The sequence below is a fragment of the Dermochelys coriacea genome, chromosome 7, assembly GCF_009764565.3.
Source record: "Dermochelys coriacea isolate rDerCor1 chromosome 7, rDerCor1.pri.v4, whole genome shotgun sequence".
NCBI lineage: Eukaryota > Metazoa > Chordata > Testudines > Dermochelyidae > Dermochelys > Dermochelys coriacea.
In genome coordinates, this window is record NC_050074.1 from 65,619,120 (window position 1) to 65,638,886 (window position 19,767).

General features: G+C 40.5%; 1 protein-coding gene across 2 annotated transcripts; it reads left to right on the forward strand.

Annotated features, from left to right (window-relative positions):
• Positions 1-1,770: 1,770 nt before the first annotated feature.
• RPS24 (ribosomal protein S24) lies at positions 1,771-12,042 on the forward strand. Of its 2 annotated transcripts, XM_038409837.2 has the most exons (7): positions 1,771-1,863; positions 2,966-3,031; positions 3,700-3,909; positions 4,476-4,586; positions 5,819-5,836; positions 10,806-10,829; positions 11,891-12,042. In XM_038409837.2, the coding sequence occupies exons 1-5, from the start codon at positions 1,861-1,863 to the stop codon at positions 5,822-5,824; spliced, it is 396 nt and encodes a 131-aa protein (XP_038265765.1). In that variant the 5' UTR covers positions 1,771-1,860; the 3' UTR covers positions 5,825-5,836; positions 10,806-10,829; positions 11,891-12,042. The 2 variants fall into 2 exon arrangements, with proteins under 2 accessions (XP_038265765.1, XP_038265766.1); XM_038409838.2 differs by lacking the exon at positions 5,819-5,836.
• The last annotated feature ends 7,725 nt before the right edge of the window (positions 12,043-19,767 follow it).

The window sequence follows — 19,767 nt, forward strand, 5'->3', positions numbered from 1 at the left end:
ATGTAGTAGTTTAGATAGTTTAGTGTCCTTTTTCTTTTGTAGAGAAGCAAAGTGTGTGTTGTAAATGGCTTGTCTAGTTATTGTAAAGTCCAGCCACCAGGAAGTTTGTGTGGAAGTTTGGTTCTTTATGAGAGTATCCAGTTTTGAGAGCTCATTCTTAATCTTTCCCTGTTTGCTGTAGAAGATGTTGATCAGTTGGTTCCGCAGTTTCTTTGGGAATGGATGAGTCATTACACAAAGTAAAACTATTTCCCCATGTTATTTCTCCACCCCACCCCACACCCCACTGTTCCTCAGATATTCTTGTTAACTGCTGGAAATAGCCCACCTTGCTTGTCACCATGAAAGGTTTTCCTCCCCCCCCCCGCTGCTGGTGATGGCTTATCTTAAGTGATCACTCTCCTTACAGTAAAAAGAAAAGGAGTACTTGTGGCACCTTAGAGACTAACAAATTTATTTGAGCATAAGCTTTCGTGAGCTACAGCTCACTTCATCCGATGAAGTGAGCTGTAGCTCACGAAAGCTTATGCTCTAATAAATTTGTTAGTCTCTAAGGTGCCTCAAGTACTCCTTTTCTTTTTGCGAATACAGACTAACATGGCTGCTACTCTGAAACCTCTCCTTACAGTGTGTATGATAAACCCATTGTTTCATGTTCTCTGTGTGTGTATATAAATCTCCCCTCTGTTTTTTCCACCAAATGCATCCGATGAAGTGAGCTGTAGCTCACGAAAGCTTATGCTCTAATAAATTTGTTAGTCTCTAAGGTGCCTCAAGTACTCCTTTTCTTTTTGTGAATACAGACTAACACGGCTGCTACTCTGAAACCTTTGAGAGTGTGTGGCACAAGCTGTCAGCATAGTCTGTGTGGGATGTAGATTGTAATGGATTTTTTACCTTCAGTCCTTTTGGTATGATGTCCATCTGTTTGCATTTGGAGAGGAAGATGATGTCTGTCTGTATCTGTACGAGTTTTTTCATGAAGTTGATAGATTTCATGATTAAGGCTAAGATTTTGTCACACGTGTTTTTAGTAGAAGTCACGGACCGGGCAATAAAGAAAAATTCACAAAAGCCTGTGACCTGTCCGTGACTTTTACTAAAATATGCGTGACAAAATGGGGAGCTGTGGAGTTCCCACAGTGCCCGCAGCAGCTGCAGGGGCCTGGCTTGAAGGGCCCCCACCACCCTATGGTGGAACAAGTCAGGACATATGGAACAAAACCAATACCCTTGTTTAGACCGTGCCTAACTCTTATTGAATGAAGTAATTTTTTCTACAGTAATTATTATTTAACTGTGTGAAGGTTTTCAGATTGTGCAGAAGCTGGAGATGTAAACTCAGATTGTATTATCACTTGTCTTTCAGAGAAAAGACAATGCTGCAAGGTTCCATCACCTACCTCCTTGTACTTGACAATCTTTTTGGTGTGTGTTTGTATAGTGCCCTGGGGTCCTGGTCCATGACAGGGGCTTGTTGGTGCTACCATAATACAATTAAATAAGAAATAACTCATACTTTAATGGGGAATGTATAATATAATGGCGGGGCGTGGAAACTCCGAGAATTTCCTGTTCATAATCACCACTGCAGCCAACAAAAATGAATAAATGATTAAGTTTCTTTCCCCCTCCAGCCCCCAGGTTGGCAAAGTCCGGCCAAGCAGGACGCCCCAACCGTGTATTTTCAGTCAGGCGCTGGGCTGGTCGCCTCTCTCCTGCACCTTTACTCGGGCTCTGATGAGGCGCCTTCGCGTTCTGCCCCGCCCCCTCACTAAGCCCCCGGGCGCCGGGATATGATTGGCTGCGGCGGGGTCCTTCTTCCTTTCCTCGCTCCCTTGGAGAGAGACAACCGCCGAGATGGTGAGTGTCCCCGGAGCGACCCGTTTCTATCCGCCTTGCGCCGCTGCCATCCTGCCGCCGCGGGGCTCGCGGGACCCTGTGGCCTTTCCGGGCCCATTGGCTGGGGCGCCTGCGCGGGCATTGGCGAGCTCGGGCGGGAGTCAGGGTAGCGGCGGGGCCGCTTCATTCCCCCCCCCCCCCCCCCCCGCCCCCAGGCCTGGGATGCGGCTCCCTCAGCTCCCCCGGGCAGCGCTGGGCTCTGACTCCCCGCAGTGCTCGGCTCTTTCCAGCGCGGCTGCGGGCTCTCCCCAGCCTGGCCGGCGCGACGTGTGTGTGTGTGCGCGCGCGCGCGGAGTGGGGGGGGGAAACGTGACAAGCCGCCTGCTAGCAGCTCGGCGGGAGCCCCCCTGGGCTCTGCGCATCGCCCCTGCACGTGCATTGAGTCCCATTTCGCCTTCCGCTGGGGCGCTGCACCAAACCCAGCGCTGCCCGGGAGCTGGAACTAGGCACCACGACAGCGGCCGGGTGTGCTCAGGCGAGTGATTTGCACCCTAGCACACGAGTTAGTAGCCAGCTTTCGCTGCCGAGGCGTGTTCGTCCACAGGCTTCACGCAAAGTGTTGCTGTGTGACTGGTGGATGCACTTTGCTTTCATGTTTGAGGATTGTATTCACCTTAAACACGAGGTTTAAATTAGACTTTGGTACAAAAAATTCTTGGTCTACAGGTGGGTCAAATCTGAACTGGTCATGTAACGAACATGACTTGCATCCCAGTTAGTACCCCATAACCCAGGTTCAGTTTCCCATTTTTTGACAAATATTATTGCATATCGGTGGATGCTCAGTGTTGGACAGCTTGTGGACATTGTTTTGTGGGCTGCAAACTGCATGAATTCCATAACTATTATCATGACTTTTTTTTTTTTTCTGCATCCTTGGAATAGCTGTCCTAGCACAGGTTGGGGTTGTATTGTAGCAGAATCTTGCCATGAGTTTCAGACCATGTTTTTAATCCGTTTTTGCAAACCAGCTGATTAGTTATTTGAAGTATTGTGTAGATGGTGTGAAAGATCATGGAAGAACTCAAATGCATATTATTTGGTTTTCTGAATTATCTTGTAGAATGACACTGTGACCATCAGAACCAGGAAGTTCATGACTAATAGATTGCTTCAGCGTAAGCAGATGGTAAGATATATTGTGTACTACCTTAGTTTTCTGTATCTGTTTATGCTGGGTTATGTGTTTTATGTTACTGTATTTTTAATTCTTAAAGCTTAAAACTTTTACTCTTTAGAATAATCCTAGGTAAAAGACTTCTAGATAGGGTAGACTTTTTCAAGATATTCCTTCTTAGTGGGTAGGTTATCTATGGTTGCCATTTAAATTCATTTGTTGTAATGATTTGCTATACCGTTAGATGTGCACGAAGATTCTAGTTAGGGAATAGGACGTAAGTATTCTCTATGATCATTGTTAAAACTTGAAAATGCTAAACTGCCCGCTAATTGCTTTGCTTTACTTTATTCTGAAGATGTAGCCAAAGCTACTGTGAGTGATATGGGGAGAATAATAGGGGAGCAGAGCTTATGAGAACTGTTCAATGACAGTAGTTTTAACTTGATCTTTGACTCTTTAATTTTTGCTTGAATCTCTGTATAGTGAGAGATGCACCAAATAGGAACTGCTGGCCTCCGTTGTTGCTGTGATGTGTGTTTTAATTTAGGTGCCAAGTGTGGGTAGTGATATTTTCCTTATTAGCTGTTATAAGGCTGTTTAGATATCATTATGTATGGAATATCTTTATACTATTATAAAGAATGGATATTTCTAACTGGAAAAACTTGCATTTGTAGGTGATTGATGTTCTTCATCCTGGAAAGGCCACGGTTCCCAAAACTGAAATCAGGGAAAAGCTGGCAAAAATGTACAAAACAACGCCAGATGTAATTTTCGTCTTTGGCTTCAGAACCCATTTTGGTGGTGGCAAGACAACAGGCTTTGGCATGATTTATGATTCCCTGGACTATGCAAAGAAGAATGAACCAAAGCACAGACTGGCCAGGGTAAGTTTCTTGTTTGCAGTTTTTATAGTGCTAAGAAGGTTACTGTTTGTTGTAAAAGGCATCTTGCGTATAGTTAGTGTCCAAAACTTAAAACATTGCAGCAAAGTTAAATTATTAATTTAGTTTTTTATTGAGGTACAAAAATGAGATCTATAAATAGAAATCCCTTCTCTATATTCATGAATTTACAGAGTGGAAACAAGCTTTTTGTTGTAATGCAGATGAAGGGGGATGAAATGCTTTATGATAGAGCTGTGGGTTTTAGCAGTACAACATAATGGTTAATGGAAGGGGCACGAGATCGTGGGATGAGCATGTGTAGTATATCTGTTCTTAAATATACTCCACTTCCTCTCTACATTTTCAGCACATAAAGTTGCCTCACTTTTATATTAGGTACGCTATTAGCGGTTGCCTACAGAACTTTTAAATAACTTCTTAGGACTTACATTAGTAATTATACTTTCAGTTATTAAAGCTTTTGAAATTTCTAAATATTTAATATAGAAAGACTATAGATATTGAGTTCACTTTAGTAATTGTAGGCATAATTCTCTTACTACTAGCATGGCTTGTATGAAAAGAAGAAGACTTCGAGAAAACAGCGGAAGGAGCGTAAGAACAGAATGAAAAAAGTCAGAGGCACAGCTAAGGCAAACGTCGGTGCTGGCAAGAAGGTATGATGGAAACCTGCAGGCTAGAGCATAGATGCTGGATTTTAGTTTCTTTGCTAGACAGGTTTCTTCCTCAACAAAATATTTTCTTTAATTTTATTGGATAACAGAAGTTAACTTATGAGATCCTGCATAGTTTTAACTTGGTAGTTAGAGTAAAACCTCATGTTACAAACGGACCAGTCAACCGCACACACTTCATTTTGAACTAGAAGTATGAAATCAGGCAGGAACAGAGACCAAAAAACGCCACACCAAATACTGTGTCAAACATGAAGTACTTAAAAAAAGGAAAGCAGGTTTTTTTTTCTTCTGCATACTAAAGTTTCAAAGCTGTATTAAATCAATGTTCAGTTAGAAACTTTTGAAAGAACAGCCCTAATGTTTTGTTTAGAGTTGTGAACATTTCAGAGTAATGAACAGCCTCCATTCCCTAGATGTTTGTAACTCTGAGTTTCGAATATAGTTTTGCTCTCCTGGTTGCTGCTCAGTAGGTAGCTTAATGTGAAGATTTAAATGATAGCATATTTAATATTTCTTTAAGTCTTGTAAAACTGTACTTTGTTCCCATCAATGTAATGGATACTTCACTTGAATTACTAGATAACTCCGATGATAGACAATAAAACTTAAGTTCTCCCTGGACTTGAGTTTTGTTCATTAGATTCCCCCCATCATGATAGAGAACTCCAGCCAGCCTGGTTGGCTGCTGGTATTGTAGTATGCTCCCTCCCACAAAGGAACTTTAGAGTTAGGAGCCATGTGTTTGAGGCAGTGCCCTCCACCTCTGCAGGCTATGGGGAGATAGGATGTCTATCTGGCACTGTTGTTCTCTTCTGCCTGGTCAGTTACTGATGCTCAACTTCTGGTGGGAGCTGTTTGAATCCCTCAGAAGGGATGGCAAGCCAGCCTTTCATGAAGGTTGGAGGGGGACTTGAGATGTTCTCAAGCAGAATGGAAAAACTGACGTACAGTGTAGAAATGAAAGCTTAAAGACAAATAAGTGGTACTCAAGGGATTTGAGATGAAATATACTAAGCATACTTAAACAGTAAAATTTGATTTTTGCCCTGTTTTGAAGGTAGAGTGAAGGTGGTGGGTAATGGAAAAAGCTCATCTTTCTAGTAAATAGTTATAGTTGCTAAAATGCTATAAATAACCAAATAACCTTTCTTGAATCTTAGTAACCTTTCTTTACTTTAACCTTTTCTTACTTTCTTGGAATTCTTCAACAGAAGTGAAGTGACTAGCAGGTACTGAGTGAGCATGGATGTGGTGGTGGCTGTATGAATTATGCATCACTTACATGTTTGAGATGTGCTTAATAGAAACACCTTGTGTATTTCTTTGCATGCCTGTGCTCTCACTTTGAACCTGAATTCATTTTTGCCCTTCAGTATACAGTATTCTGCTACAGTCCAAATATTGCTACAGAAACAGGGGGTGGCTAACTTAAAACTAGTGCAGAAGTGAAATCTGGTTTTCTGTCACTGCTCATCCAAATACACCCAGTGGATCTTGACAAGCTCTTGTGCATATTGTTATGAAATACCAAGGAATGGGGTGAAGGATGATGCCTCGTCAGTATGCATTGAGGCATGAAGAGAAAAGCATTGGCCCAGTTTTTTTTAAAACTGCATACAACGAACCCTCGCTAGAACGCGCGTTTATATAGCGTAAATTCGCATATAACGCGGTCGTGGCCATGGATCCCAAATTTAATTATTTAATTACAATTCATTTTAACGTGGTATTGCGCATGGATACCAAAACCTGTGCTCTAGCGAGGGTCCGGTGTATTTAAAAAAAAAAAAAAAAATGCAGCTGCATGTATAACTTGTGCTTATCACAAATGCACCATGCTTTTCTGGATTTAAGCCATTCTTTTTGTTTAAACGCTGTAATATGCTGGTTAATAAAGATGCGTAATAAAGATGAAGGCACTTTAACAAGAGCTCTTAGTGGTTTGTAGTTTGAAAGCATGTCTTTAACCAACAGAAGTTGGTTCAATAAGATATTGCCTCACCCACTTTGTGTGCAAACTAAGTCAGTTTCAAGGGCGGAAGGAATTGAATCTGCAAGTTTAATCAGTGTATTCGTTGTATACTCATTGATTAAATTTGCTGACTAAATTCATTCCCTGCAAGCTCTGTGAAATTCTGTACTTTGCCATTTGCCCTCATGATTTTCCTCAAAACCCCCAAATGTCATGATTTACATAGGGCCCTACTTATAATGCATCTCAGTCTAGGTAGGACAAGTAGAGGATAAAATAGTTTAATGCTAATCTTTTGACAGACGTGCTAACTGTCTGAATAGTTCTGTGATGTGGTATATAATCCTTGAAATAAAGTAATTGTTCTCTTGCCTGATTTTATTCTCATTTGAGGTTGACCAGTGTTAAAAATTGGCTTGGGGGCATCATTTAACAGCAGTGATCAACCTATCAGGGTTGGAAGGGACCTCAGGAGGTCCATCTAGTCCAACCCCCTGCTCAAAGCAGGACCAATCCCCAATTTTTGCCCCAGATCCCTAAATGGCCCCCTCAAGGATTGAACTCAACCTTGGGTTTAGCAGGCCAATGCTCAAACCACTGAGCTATACAGGAGGGCCACACAAACCTAAGCACCGCCTTGTGAGGGCCAAACAGGTTATGTACAGTATTTTCTATTTAAAAACCAAGAGATCAGTGCATAAAATCTATATCAGAATGATAGAAAATGGGGGGGGGGAGTAGAGAACACATCACTAAATTAAGAATATATAAACATGATGACACAATGCTAATGAATCTGCCTTTAGTATATTGTGTTGAAGCAGGCCCTGGGCCTTATGGAATTCTCTAGTGGGCTGTAGGTTGGGTACCCCTGACTTAAAGGATCTAGGTCTGACTAATTTAATAGCGTAGTCCACATGGATTATTCTTTCTAATTTATAAAACACGTGGCCAATTTTTATTACTATGGGGTCTCTAAAGGCCATGATCAAGGCCCCACGGTGGTAGGTTATGCATACACTCTACTCCAAATAACATAATGACTTCTCAATTAAGGGATGGGTTTGAAGTGTACTACATTACTTAAAGCTTACATAATTTAAATAGACCGGGGTGGGCAAACTATGGCCTGGGGGCCCCATCTGGCCTTTCAGACGTTTTAAGCCAGCCCTAGAGCTCCCGCTGGGGAGCAGGGTCCAAGACTTGCCCTGCTTCCACTCATGCCATGGCTCTGTATGGCTCCCAGAAGCAGTGGCATGTCCCACCTCCAGCTCCTAGGCATGGGGGAGCCAGGGTGCAGTGCATGCACCCTGGCCAGGAATTGCGGCCAATGGGAGCTGCAGGGGCGGTGCCTGAGGATGGGGCAATGTGCAGAACTGCCTGGCTGCGCCTCTGCGTAGGAGCTGGGGGCAGGGGAAAGGGGGAACGTGCTTCAAGGAGTTACTTGAGGTAAGCACGGCCTGGAGCCTGCACTCCTGACCCTCTGCCCTAGCCCTGATCCCCCTCCTGCCCTCTGAGCCCTTCAGTCTCATTCCAGAGCACCCTCCTGCACCCTCAGCTGGAGCCTTCAAACCCTCCAACCCCCTGTCCAGAGCCCTCTCCCACATCCTGAACTCCCAATTTGTGAGCATTCATGGCCTGCCATACAATTTCCATACCCAGATGTGGCCCTCGGGCCAAAAAGTTTGCCCACCCTGAAATAGACCTAAATCTTTTTTTTTTTTTTTTTTTTTTAAATTAACTCCTAGAAAAACTGAAGTGTTGGTGATATTTCTGTATAACTTCTTTTGAGGAGGCTTATGAATGAAGTAATAACAAGAAATGAAGCACTGGGTAGAGAAGTAGATGTCTGCATCTTCATTTGGCTGCAGAGTTTTTAGGAGGAACAAAAAGCAGAGTGGAGTAGTCACTGTAATTGAAACATTAATGACTATAGGTGCATTGGTAACTAAAGGAAACTCTATTTCTGAGTAAGTCTTGTCACTTGTAATCTTAACTTGCATGGAAATAGAGTTGTTGCTAAATTAGTTCTTTGCCTTTGTATATACTTTACATTTCCATTTTGAAAATGCTTGTCTGAAATGTGTGAAGTATATCTGAAAATGTAAATCATATATACAATGAATTGCTATCATTTGCCCTTGTTGTGAACATAGGGTTCATACCATACTACTTTCTCTCACTTTTGGTTGTTTGAATTGGGGCGTCTGTGGTTTTTTCTGGGGCTGTACCATTATACATCCATTGTAAGGCCTTGTTTACACTGGGAAATAGTCTAGGTTTCAGACTTTGGTGATCGGACACTGGTGTGGCTGCACTAGGAAGAACTGCTGTTTGCACATATGGAGTTTACCACTTGAAAATGGGTTAAATACATCTATTATTGTAAACTTATAGCTGATCCTGTTGGCTCTGGTGCATCTATACTGTGGATGGCCACTGATGGCTGGAGTTTGGGGAAGGCTGTGCCATCTTCACTTGAAGTCTTAAGTCATGTCTATACTTACTGCTATAAGCTTGTACAGCTGTACCAATACAGCTGTGCTACTGTAAGATCAGTTGTGTAGTCGTGTTATGCTGATGGGAGAGAGCTCTCCTGTTGACTTAATAAAACCAGCTCAACAAGTGGTGGTAGCTATGTTGGTGGGAGTGCGTCTCCTACCAACATAGCACTGTGCACACAAGCAATTATGCTGCTAAAAAGTATGTCGCTCAAGAGTGTGAGAACTTTTGCTGACATAAGCGCTAATGTAGACATGGCCTTACTCTTGTTTCTGCATGACTAAGGCAGAAAGCTAAGTAACTGACAATGTAGCATGCTTTCCCTTGATGGGCATTTAACTCCTCACTTTTTGTTGCTTGACAGTTTCACACACAACCTCTGAACATCTAAAATCTTAATAGCAATTTACCTTTCCTTGCATTGTCACGTGACTATTTTTATTGCTCCTTACAGCACATAAATCTACCCCATCTCTGGGTATCAAAATGGTACCCTTATAGTAAAATTGCATTAACCACTCTTCTTGTATCTGATTTGAGTGCTTTTTTACATTGACAGCTTTCATTATGTTTTAAGATATTTGCTTGATTTTCATAACATGTAAATTAGCACTCGCATGAATGGCCTAACTAGCCATCTGTGTGGCAATACTCAGTTGTATAATTGTGAAAATTGGTCCCCTGATGTTTGTAACTAAACTGCAGAAGACTCTTGTAAGAAGCCTTATCAACCTGCCTTATCATACCTTTGACTATTTTTTAAGGAGTTGGCATTCAACCGTGACTCTCCTGTCCCACTCTTTTGCAGCCACTATCCTTCTGCAAAACCCTCCAAATCCATTTCTTTAACAATTTTTAAAGTGTCTTTTTTATGATATTCCCTTTTCTTACATCCTCCACCTTTTATTTCTTTTACTTGTATTCTTATTGTTAGTTGTCCATGATAGAGCTGCTTTTAGGTATGGACAGCACCTAGCATATTGTTTGCTGTTGGAATAAATAAATGTTAAACATTATTTCGGTCGTGGCAATACACAAGTCTTGTAAGTCCTTTATATGTGGCACTCTAGTTGACTGCAGTAGCTCTGAATGTGGAGGGCTTGCAGGATCATGGTTTTAAGCCTGCCGTAACCTTATTTTGCTATACATAATCCTACCAGGTATGTAAATCCTGATGTTTGCTCTTGAATGCAGATGCACTCAAGAAATAAAGCATGTAAAAATGGACACTTTAGTCACCTCCCTTCCCCTTCAATTGTTTGTATTCAAAGTTATATCTGATTGTATCTTTGACAAGTTTGGCTTTGGTTAGCTATATGGGCTCGACATGGCTATGAAGGAGAGTTTAATTCTTCTCTCTGGTTCATACATTGAATTGCCTCATTTCCATTTGCAGAATATCTTGAAGGTACAGGCATGTGTGAGTCAGAACACACTTTTGACTTGCCAGACCACAGTGGAGCCTGCAAAGCTGTCAGTTAAAGCAAGGTTCCTCCCTCCCCCACTTCTATATCTTACGAACAGGGTGAACTTTTTAGGAAACTTAGTGAAAATAAGCATGAAACCCAACAGTGCCAATAGCACTCTTTAGGGGACACTCACCCCAAACAGGTTGGATTTTCTAGGGTAACATGACTGTGTAATAATGACTGTAATTTGTGGGTGGTGGGTTTTTTCTTTCCCCCTTAAGCATTTACTGACTTTCTCTTTTCTTGTTGTTTCAGTGAGCTGTCAAATGGAAATAACAGGTATAACTTCTTAAATGTTTGGCATTCTGCTATGCTGGTGGTTTTGTTTTTCTCTAAGAATTAATCTTAATGAAATGACTTCACAATTTTATCGTGCTGTGGCCTTATGTTCAAAGTCAGGACAAGTAAGTTTTTTAACACAGGTTTTTTAATTTTAAGGGAACACTCCGTTTTTGCATACGGTATCAACTGCCAGTTTTTGTGAGTATATTCCCTGTGGCCTCACCCACACCTCCACTGTGTGGAAGACCCAGATAACAAGGAAATTATGTAACTTACCGTAAACAAAGTGGACTCTAATGCTTAGAGTAACACTGAAAATGTAGATTTCTTTTAATCTCTCATAATAGAAAAATTGTGACTTCTCAAAAATTGTCCTTTATATTTCATTAATAACTAATATAATGGGATGAGTATTTTTACTTCTGCTTAAATGACAAAAATATTTATCAGAATGCATCTCAAATAACAAAGCAGTATGTTTGTTTGTTTGTTTCACTGATAAGTTACGATTATAAAGCGGTCAATTTCCATCTTAATACCAGCAAGAAGTCTTTCAGGTGGATTGATGAGACTTAACTAAAAGGCTATCAAACATACTTTAAGTCCTGCAGTTTGTTCTCATTTCAGTACCAAGGCTGCTTAAATGAATGTGCTTTGTTGTGGTAGTTGGTGCAAAGCAAACCCAACCCTCTGCTATAGCTACTGGAGCAACTTTTTAAAAGCAGCCTGAGCAGTATGTATTTAAAACAAAGCAGAATTTAACTAAAACAAGAAATCTGCTATCTTTGGTCTTTATACTGCTTGAATATTCTGATCTTACTTAGCTGGCTGGCAAAGCAGTTGTTTCTCATTTTATGGCTTAACAATTGTTCATAGCATTTTTAAAGAATAGAGTGTCTGAAGCCCTGATCTTGCAGTGGCCTTTTTCTACACAGGATTAATTTTCACTTTTTTCTAAAGGCCCTTATCCTGCAATGTAAAATAAGCTGACTACATTACATTCCATTGCAAAGATATTACAGGGCTGACTTTTTTTTTTTTCCACCCTCCTTTTACAGAGACTAAATTATCCTGCAAAGGTAACAAGAGGAGGAGATGATGTATCAGAAGCTTGTCAAATAAACTATACAAACTGAAATGCTTTGTTCTCCTCCTCCTCCTCCCCCCCACCCCCCCGTTTAAATGTACAATAAAGATTTTATAAACTGAATTTGAAAGATCCAGAATTGTTCAGATCAGGTGCATTGTTTACACTGCATTAATAACCCTTTTGGTATAAGCATTGTTTCAACATCTCAATATTTTTACTTCAAGACAGTCACATCCAAATATTTTATTGATTCATAAACAGTAGGAACTAGATCAACATGCTTAATGAAGTGGTCTTTTATACTTGAAATGTTTTGAAAGCTGGTCTTTTGACAGCTGTGAAACTTACCAAGCTCTATTTTCAAGTGTTAAGTGGTAAAACTTAATTCCTGGGCTAGAACTTTGCAAGCAAGATTCATCTACTAGCCAGTTGCTGGACTTTATTAATAGGTGTTTAAGTATTTTTTGTTTATACTCAGGTCCGAGTTTAACATGTTTGCATAAATGTATAGATCACTGTATTGACAAATGACCTATTCTTGCCCCTCATGGAAGTCAACCATATTTTTGGACTTCTCTGTGAAGCAGACTAGAAGTGCGAGAGTGTGGGCTATCAATCAGGTCAGATCCAGCTTCCACCAAAACCTTATCCAGACTGTCTTGTAGCTCCTGTATAATACGTAATGGACTTTGAAAATTCAACACTTGAGTATCTATCCCAAGAAACGCACAACAAAGCTGAGGAACAAACATCTTGCTGCAGAGAAGACACTTGGCTGTTTGGAGGGGCTTGAAGAATATTGTGGTAACCCCACTGAGCTCAGACAATATGTACATTGGGAAAAAAAGCATAACATTGGGTTCTGGTGTGTAGGAAGAGGTGGCTGTTAAAGGCTAATTAATCTAGAAAGTAAGCAAACATTTTAGGTTAAACTTTGATGCATCTCTTTTTGGTAATTGCACTTAGGTGGTGACTGGCTCTCCTGTGCCAAGCATGTTTAGGGCTGATCAAAAGTTGGATTAGGGTTCTCCAAGGAAAACATGGATGCTAAAGTTAGTTGGAAGATGGTACTCTTCTCCCCCACCCACCAGTCCACAGTAGAGAACAAGCCCCCTGGTTTGGGGAAATGAGTGAAAGAACACTTGGAACAAAATTTCTTACAACTTGTAGCTTGGAAAAAGGGTCTATTTTCATGCTCTTAAGTCTAACCCATATGTTCCCAACTTATTCTTAAACTTCAATTGCATAGTGAAATCATCCTACGTAGGCAGAGGATGGAGAATGGGAGTAGTCTCTCCAAAGTAGCTGCATGTTAGCAAAATTTCTCTTCTGCTAGCCTGAATTCTGTCTGTAGATACAGTGAGATATATTCATCCAGGTAGCATTCCTCTGAAGGCTTTGGGTGCGCTGTCACTGCCTTCTCATGCTCCAAAGGTAGGTGGATTTTATTGTTGAGTACAGCAAGTTCTGTGCAGTGAAGTTTAGAAGTTTTGGGTTTCCCCAGAAAAATGAAGTAACTTGGTTCCTTAGTCTTGTTTTCAGTATATTTTTGTAATGATGGAAAAATACTCTTCTGATTAAAAATGTGTCTTGACCAGATAATACAGAATACATTTTGGTACACTACCTGGTACCATTTATTTAATCTACAATCCAGGGTACCTCCTCTCTGGCCATACTTAAGAGCTAAATCTATTCATTTCTGAAAACTCGTCATGAAACACTTAAAGCTGCTGCTGGTAGTACCCATCACTTTCTCCACACTGATTGGGATTGCTGTCTCAATGTGGCCATATGTCTTAAACAGGACTTCATGCTTTTCTGCAAGTTCCAGCCCATGCTCTTCATTCAGAGAGACACAAAATGAGCTTTATTTTTTGAAAGGATAGAGATGAAATTTTAAACCCATGTTCCATTCACTACAAGCGTAACTCAAGCCTAATTTTAAATAATTGTCTTTAAGATCTGTTGCCAGTGCTTTCAGATGGAAAAGCTGATGACTTAAGTCCTACTTTACATATTGAAAACACTGCTTGCTTTCTGTTCGGTTAGTGCTGCTAATAGTCTTTAGTGTGATTTATTAAAATATTGTAGCTGGCCTTTTTTTTTTTTTTTTTTTTTTTTTTTTTAAAAAAGGTCCACTATTGCTTAAAACCTTTGAATGTGAGGGTTATGATTCATTTGGTTCTCCTCCCCCTCCCCCAAAAAACTTGTCAGTCTTCAGCAACATTGATAAATATCCCACCTATAATAATCATTTGAAAAACCTCTGTATGCTTGATGCAATCTGCACTGACTGCTGCTGTGTCGATTTTGGAAGAGGGTGAAGAAATGTCCCTAAACTAGTTTATGTATTAACAGGAGATGGGCAGCTTCGATTAGTGGCTATGAGGTGGGTTGGGTTTTTTGGGCACTATTTTGCTGAAGTCACGGGGACCCTTTGTGCCTCAGTTTCCCCAATTGTAAAATAGGGCTTATATGGGCTTTCCTTTATAAAGTACCTTTATAAGTGTCAGTTTTTCACTTGTAGAGTGCAAAGGAGTAGTAGTCCCATTTTAAAAAGCCATACCCACTACTGTGACTACTGGGAAAGTTTAGCTATAAATGCAAATAGAGCTGCTCTCCCTCAGTTTCCAGGGCTGTGATCTAAGATTCTAGGTCCCAATACCTTTAAAGTTTGGATCCAGATTCATTTCTAAGGGCTTGTTTCCAGATGCAATTCAAAATGTTTTCAAGGTAACGATGTCCGAGGCAGCACCGTGATCGCCTGTATTTGTCGGCTGACCTCAAGTTTGGAAGGGTCTGTTGACAATTGTCTGGTTTAAATTTGAAGGTGACAGGAGGTTGACTCTTCTTGTACCTGCATTCTAGCATAACTTGATTAACTCCAGGGGTGGATGCTTGTCACTGGAATAAGGCCCTCATTCTCCTTGCATGGAGTTAATTGTGAATAGCTATTTGGAAATAATGCTTGCCTACAGCAGGAGTTAAGATACTCAGGTACAGGCTTTCAGACCTAATTTGAGTGCTGAGTGTGTGTGTGCAGTAGTTCTCCAAATGGAGATGAAGGCCCTGGCCTTACAGTGTTAAAATCTTGCTGTCTACTACCTACAATATTAGAATTCAAACACAATGAGATACCCCTGGAGTTAGGTGACCAGAGGATAGCAGCATCCTCGTGTTTTGTTCACTTCGGAAGATTTCTCTAAACCATCTTAACTGAACACTGCCTAATACATAAAATTAGCACTGTGTGGTTTCCTGTTAATGACTTCCCCCTCACATGTGCTCAGTTCACATGTAAAGCTTTTTTTTTTAATTAAACTACCAGCTCTGTAAATTAATGTTGGGGTCCTTCTCAGATTTTTAGGCTCAGGTTCCCAGTTGATCTGAGTTCTTAATTTCCCTGGATTTCCGGGGAAGCTGGTGCCTGAACATTTTCGTGGAGCTGGGCCTTATTCTTATCAGCCTCATTGGAAATAAGTAATAATGCTTCTGTAGCATAAACTAGGCCCCTTAGTTGTATTATCATTCTCTTTATTCCTTTTGCTACCATCTGTTTAAAAAACCCTTGCCAGCAGGGATAACAGATACTAAACTATGCTGATGCAATGGAGTCTGCAGCAGATAGAGAGTGAGTGACTCCCTTTATAGGTAAGGTGAGCAGATGTCCTAATTTTATAGGGGCAGTCCTGATTTTTTGGGTCGGTCTTATATAGGCTCCTATTTCTTCCTAGCCAAATTCTGATTTTTCACATTTGCTAACTGGTCACCCTACTTATCAGGACAAGGTGAGTGGAAAGCAGGGAAGCCTTTTTTTTTTTTTTTTTAAATCTGCTTTGGAGTGCACATCAAAATAAGGTGCCATTTTTACTTGTGCCACTCTGGCTTGGTAGGTACACAAAAAAGGGTGGTGGTGGTGGTTGGTGTCTTTTTTTTTTGTTTAAAATGTTTGCTTTAGGCTCATTTATAATATCACACATTAATATAAATGCTGTTTAATAAGAAATGTAATAAAGCCATTAAGATAATATGGAAAAAAATCTATGTAATTGAAGGTAATGGGTGTTACCTTTAATCAGTCTGGATGCCCTTTTTTTTTTTTTCCTATTTCACTGTTTGTGTAAGGCCGAACTACTGAATGATGGATGCATCTCGCCTGTTAAGCTGTATCCCCTTGTATGAGACTTCTTTGTGTGTATTAAGAGTGCCCTGCCTCAAGGCCTTGCAAACTTCTGTGAGAGAACCTCTTAAGAAAAGAGGAATGAGCAGGAGATGAGGGAGAAGAAAGTTTCATGAGTAGCAATGAAGAAAACATGGATTCAGGTGGATGTGGGTGCTATCTCTCTGCAATAAAAGGTGTGGGAATGGTATTGCATACACATTTAATTCCTTTCCTTGCCCTAGTGAATTTTGTAAGATGAAATAACGAGGGACTTTGTTTCCTCCTTATCAGAGAGCAAAGAACTGGAAAGGAGCCTCACCTAAAGCTTGTTCTAGTCATGGAATTACACCCATTAACTTCATTGGGCTTGGATTAGATATTATATTATGTATTGTAAAAGCTGTAAGGCTCCCTTCCTAAGCCTCCTTCCCTGGCCTCTTGTTTAGCACTATGAAGGAAAGAGGAGCCTTCCTATCAAATACATTAGAACCATCACTAGAGGGTAGTGTGAACACAGCAATACGAATACCTGAAAGGTTTCCTTAAAACAAAAACCTAAAAGAAGCTATATCTGCTGAACAGAAGACTGTAAACTCTTCATAAAAGCTTTACCGAAGTAAAGAAGAAAGCAGTAGTTGTGGGTGAGGGGTAATAAATCAGCAATCAGCCTTAACAGTGTTTCAAGAGAAGTATATGAAAAATAAAATGTACTAAGCAATCTAAATATTTAGATACCACTAGAGGATGGATGTAAATCTATATTGCTTATCCTGTTCTGACTCCTCCTCTTTTGTCTCCTTACTTTAGCTGTAAGAAAAAAAAAAAAGCTTTTTGTTAAAGGTGATTGTACAAATATTAACAAAAAAAACCCAACCTTTTGTAGTAGTGTAGCTGTCATTGTGGCAAAAATTCTCCTGTGACTTTTCTAGAAGAACAGAAGTTGCGCAAGGAATACATGTATAGTTCACAGCAGGCTTAAATCCAGAGTTTTAGGATGGCATCTTTCATTGAAAGAGCAGTTTGGTAATTTTTTTGTTTTTAAATTCTAGGATTTTTTTATGAAAAATAAAATTTCAAAGCAGGGCATGAGATGTGTGTGCGTGCCCGCATATATATAACTCTGTATGAACATTGTCTGCCATTTCTTTGGCTACCTATAGCTAGGGCCCTACCACATTCACAGTCCATTTTGGTCAATTTCATGGTCATAGGATTTAAAAAATAATAAATTTCATGATTTCACATATTTAAATCTGAAATTTCACTGTGTTGTAACTGTAGGGGTCCTGACCCAAAAGGAGCTGGGGGGAGGAGCAGTATTGCCACCCTTATTTCTGCGTTGCTCCCTTCTGAGCTGGGCCCTTAGCCAGCAGCTGCCACTCTCTGGCCACCCAGCTCTGAAGGGAGTGCAGAAATAAGGGTCGCAATACTGTGACCCCTCATAACCTTGTGACCCCCCCCACAACACCTTTTTGGGTCTGGACCCCCAATTTGAGAAATGCTGGTCTCCCTCGTGAAATCTGCTCTTTTGTGTACTTTTGCCCTTAACTAGACAGATTTCATGGGGAAAACAAGATTTCATGGTCTATGATGCATTTTTTCACTACCATTAATTTGGTAGGGCCCTATCTATAACCCAGCACCATTCCTCCAGCATACCTTGTGGTATGTATCTGTGATGTGCCAGTGTGACATATTCTGAGCTGTCACTACAGAGATGAGCTGGCCAGTGAATTCATGGGGAAACAGATTTTTTCCATCTAAAGGTTTTGTTTATAATCATTATTTGAAAATTATCCATCCGTTTGGGACACTAAGCATTTCCGATAGGCTCACCTTTAGGGAGAATATAGCAGGTCATTTTGAAGTACCGGTAGTTTGAAATGAACTTGCCATATCAGACTGATGACCTATCAGACTGTTACTTGAGTTTATCTTCAATTCTTTAGGGTCTTTTTTGAGCTGAAAATATGTGATCTGTGGGGATGTTCTCTGCCACCCACGGTGGAATATGGCAGGCAACTGATTTGTTAGCTGAAAACTTTGTTTCTAAATTCTTCAGAAATAAGCAGTGCTCTCCCTTTTTTTAAAATGTGATATTTTATTCTGGCAACATTTTTCCTCCCTGCAACACAATCTGAGCTAGGAGTAGCAGCTGTTCTGTAACTTGAAATTTAATGCACATGCACATGCGCTTCATGCTGTGATGATACTCTAAGGTGACTCCTTTTCTTATGGGAGGTAAAACAATTATTTAGAAGGCATAGATGGAGAGAGGAATCTTTATGCCATCCCTGCTGTGTACTGAAGACACCTTTGTGTGTCTCGAGCTGATCTTAATGTGTCCTGTCTTCTGTAGAAGCCACAGTTTTAGCAATAGCTTCCTGCTTTTGGACTCTCTTTTGCCCTGGCTTCAATATAATCTACCTAGTATTTTTTAAAGATAGGGGATTTCCTTAATAGGCCATCTTCAACCATGAGTATCTTTCTTATGACCATGGAGGCCAAATTAAAACCAATGAGAGATTTATGAGGTAGACACCTCTAAATTAAACTACCAGCTGATCAATAGTCCCAGTTTAGGTTGACTAGTACCATCTTCATTAACACATCACCATCATTTCAGACCCAGGAACAGCAGGAAATATGCTTTGGGGAGCAATCCTGTATGGTTGGGAGAGGGATAAAATGATGTGACATATCCCTTCTATTTCTAATTTGTAGTATTCTATGAATATACATAGGACACACTCAAATCTACTTCAGAGCAAACAATGAGCAGAAAAAAATCAGTCACTTCTCTAAGTAGCCTGATAGGGTAGTGTACAGCATTCTTCTTAATATAACCAGCGGCTTCTAGAAAAAAGGCTGGGATACAGAGCTTTGCACCAGGCTGGCTGATGCTAGGACAGGGTATATCCGAGTACGCAAAAGCTTTTGGGCTTGCGTTAAGGGCTTAACTGTCTTGCATTGGTAACACTTGGTGAGTCCCAGTGTGTGAACTCCAAAGTTGTCTTTTAAAAATAAAGCTTCAAATTCATATTCCCTGTGAATTTTACCCTCATTTGGAATTCACTAAGTTCCCTTTCTATTTTAGCTTTCACTCTCCAGAAGAGCTGTGGCTAATGAAACAGCTGCACAAGTAGCTAAAAGGCATTCTGAGCCCTAAAAGATAATTGTGTTTTTTCCAGGAGTTGGCCATTGGCAACAAATACTATAATAAGAAGAAAGAACCATCTTCCTTTTCAGATATTGCTATTCATACATATAGAAATCATAAACAGGGTCAAGTAGCAAGTTTTGGCAGAAGTACATTTCTCATACCCCGTCTTCTCTCAACAACTGTAGATGTTCTTACAATCGGAGGCAAAATGTACAAATCCATTCCTTGACTGGGCAGAGAAAGGTGTTTTATACTTGTGTTTGTTACGTTAAAATGCTATCTAAGGAGGCTGGCTAGAATTTAAACTGACCCAAGTTTCAAGAACCATGCTTTGTTTCGTTTCATGATGATCTGCTCTGATTGTACTGCCTGTCATAATTTTCTGTCCTTTTTGCTTGCCTGGTTGTTGACGTAGGCATCATGTACATTGGTCTGATAACAGGTTTTTAATCACTTTTCTACAACAGTCCTGACTGTAGGTAGGTAAAAGACTAGCTCGGATACTTTACTGTTCTAA

Bases quoted from the DNA above. Each gene is read 5' to 3' on its own strand.
- RPS24 (XM_038409837.2), top strand. The intron at 3,032-3,699 runs GTAAGATATATT...TTGCATTTGTAG, and splicing joins TGCTTCAGCGTAAGCAGATG to GTGATTGATGTTCTTCATCC. The intron at 3,910-4,475 runs GTAAGTTTCTTG...TCTTACTACTAG, and splicing joins CAAAGCACAGACTGGCCAGG to CATGGCTTGTATGAAAAGAA.